This window comes from Fragaria vesca, linkage group LG6 (assembly GCF_000184155.1).
Source record: "Fragaria vesca subsp. vesca linkage group LG6, FraVesHawaii_1.0, whole genome shotgun sequence".
Classification (NCBI taxonomy): Eukaryota; Viridiplantae; Streptophyta; class Magnoliopsida; order Rosales; family Rosaceae; genus Fragaria; species Fragaria vesca.
The window spans coordinates 18,275,128-18,276,347 of NC_020496.1; the positions used below are offsets into that span (position 1 = coordinate 18,275,128).

Below are 1,220 nucleotides of genomic sequence, written 5' to 3' on the forward strand. Positions count from 1 at the left end.
AAGCACATGTAATTTGAACTGCATGTTTTTCATCACGTGCATTCCTCCACTCATTTGAACTTGCTCTTGTAGGTCAAAAATCAACCGTTGGCTAAATCAAGTAGTAAAGATAAGGACGCGCATCACTTCAAATTTAAATTTGGTTCATCTGTAAGTTGTTCAATACTCTTAAATTTTTACTGGTAATTTGACTGACGTGAATCATTCTTTTTCTTGTCAAGTGAAATTTTAATTTTATGCATATCAGGCTATTAAATATGAAGTCGGTGACGTCCTTGAAATTCTCCCCAGTCAAAATCTTGCTGCAGTAGATGCTTTCACTTCGTTGTAATTTGGACCCTGAATCGTTCATCACTGTAAGTAGTTTTCTTGTTAATAGCGTATAAGGCATACATATCATTGTGTAGTTTATCAGAGTTTAGTAAAAAGGAGTTACTGATAGGGACATCAAATGGGAAGGTAAAGGATTGGATTAAATGAGTCTAATATCATAGAGGATATATATTTACAAATGCTTTTAGACATCTGTATACAAGAGAAAGATGATTCTGAATGGTTGGACAAATTTGTTATTATAGTTCTCATGATTTCGTTGATAGCACCTAGGAGAAGTGTAACATTTTATCCACAAATATTAATGAGTGCTGTAATTAATTACTAGTACACCTTTGTTGATTTCAGGTCCATAATTCTGAGGTAGAAACTCAGCTTCTTGATACTCATGTCCCCATCAAATTAAGAACTTTTGTTGAGTTGACAATGGATGTTGCATCAGTTTCTCTTTGGCGCTATTTCTTTGTGGCAAGATTCAATATGTAACTTTTAGAATTTTACTAGTAAGTTTCTTGGAACACCATGGCCACCTTACGTCACACCTCCGTAGTGTTTCATGGTTAGTCGTGTTCGTCATCCAATTGTGTGTTAACTGTAATTGTGGTTTTGGGTTGCTGCATTGTCATTTTCACAGTTGTGTATCCCATTTGAATTGGTCATTCTCTCATAATAAACTTGCAGCTATCCAAAGATTTTGATATTGAAATGCTGTTTCAATCCAAGTATTAAGAGATTCGAAGATTTATACATCAAGCCATCAAGCCTTGATGACCGAGTGTATAAAACTATAAATCCAAGTCCTTGACATTGTAAACTTATACATCAAACACTATCCGGAATATGATAACACTACCAGAAGAAAGGCTTTAGCCGACGAAAAAAAAAAC

The 1,220-nt window shown here is 34.6% G+C and overlaps 1 protein-coding gene across 1 annotated transcript; it reads left to right on the plus strand.

Moving 5' to 3' along the window:
* The first annotated feature begins 247 nt into the window (after positions 1-247).
* LOC101302577 (NADPH-dependent diflavin oxidoreductase ATR3-like) lies at positions 248-819 on the plus strand. The gene is made up of 2 exons (XM_004305472.1): positions 248-356; positions 682-819. The coding sequence occupies exons 1-2, from the start codon at positions 312-314 to the stop codon at positions 817-819; spliced, it is 183 nt and encodes a 60-aa protein (XP_004305520.1). The 5' UTR covers positions 248-311.
* The last annotated feature ends 401 nt before the right edge of the window (positions 820-1,220 follow it).

Coding starts and splice junctions, on each gene's coding strand:
- LOC101302577 (XM_004305472.1), top strand. CDS start 312: ATGCTTTCACTTCGTTGTAATTTGGACCCTGAATCGTTCATCACT. Junction 357..681: donor ACCCTGAATCGTTCATCACT/GTAAGTAGTTTT, acceptor TGTTGATTTCAG/GTCCATAATTCTGAGGTAGA.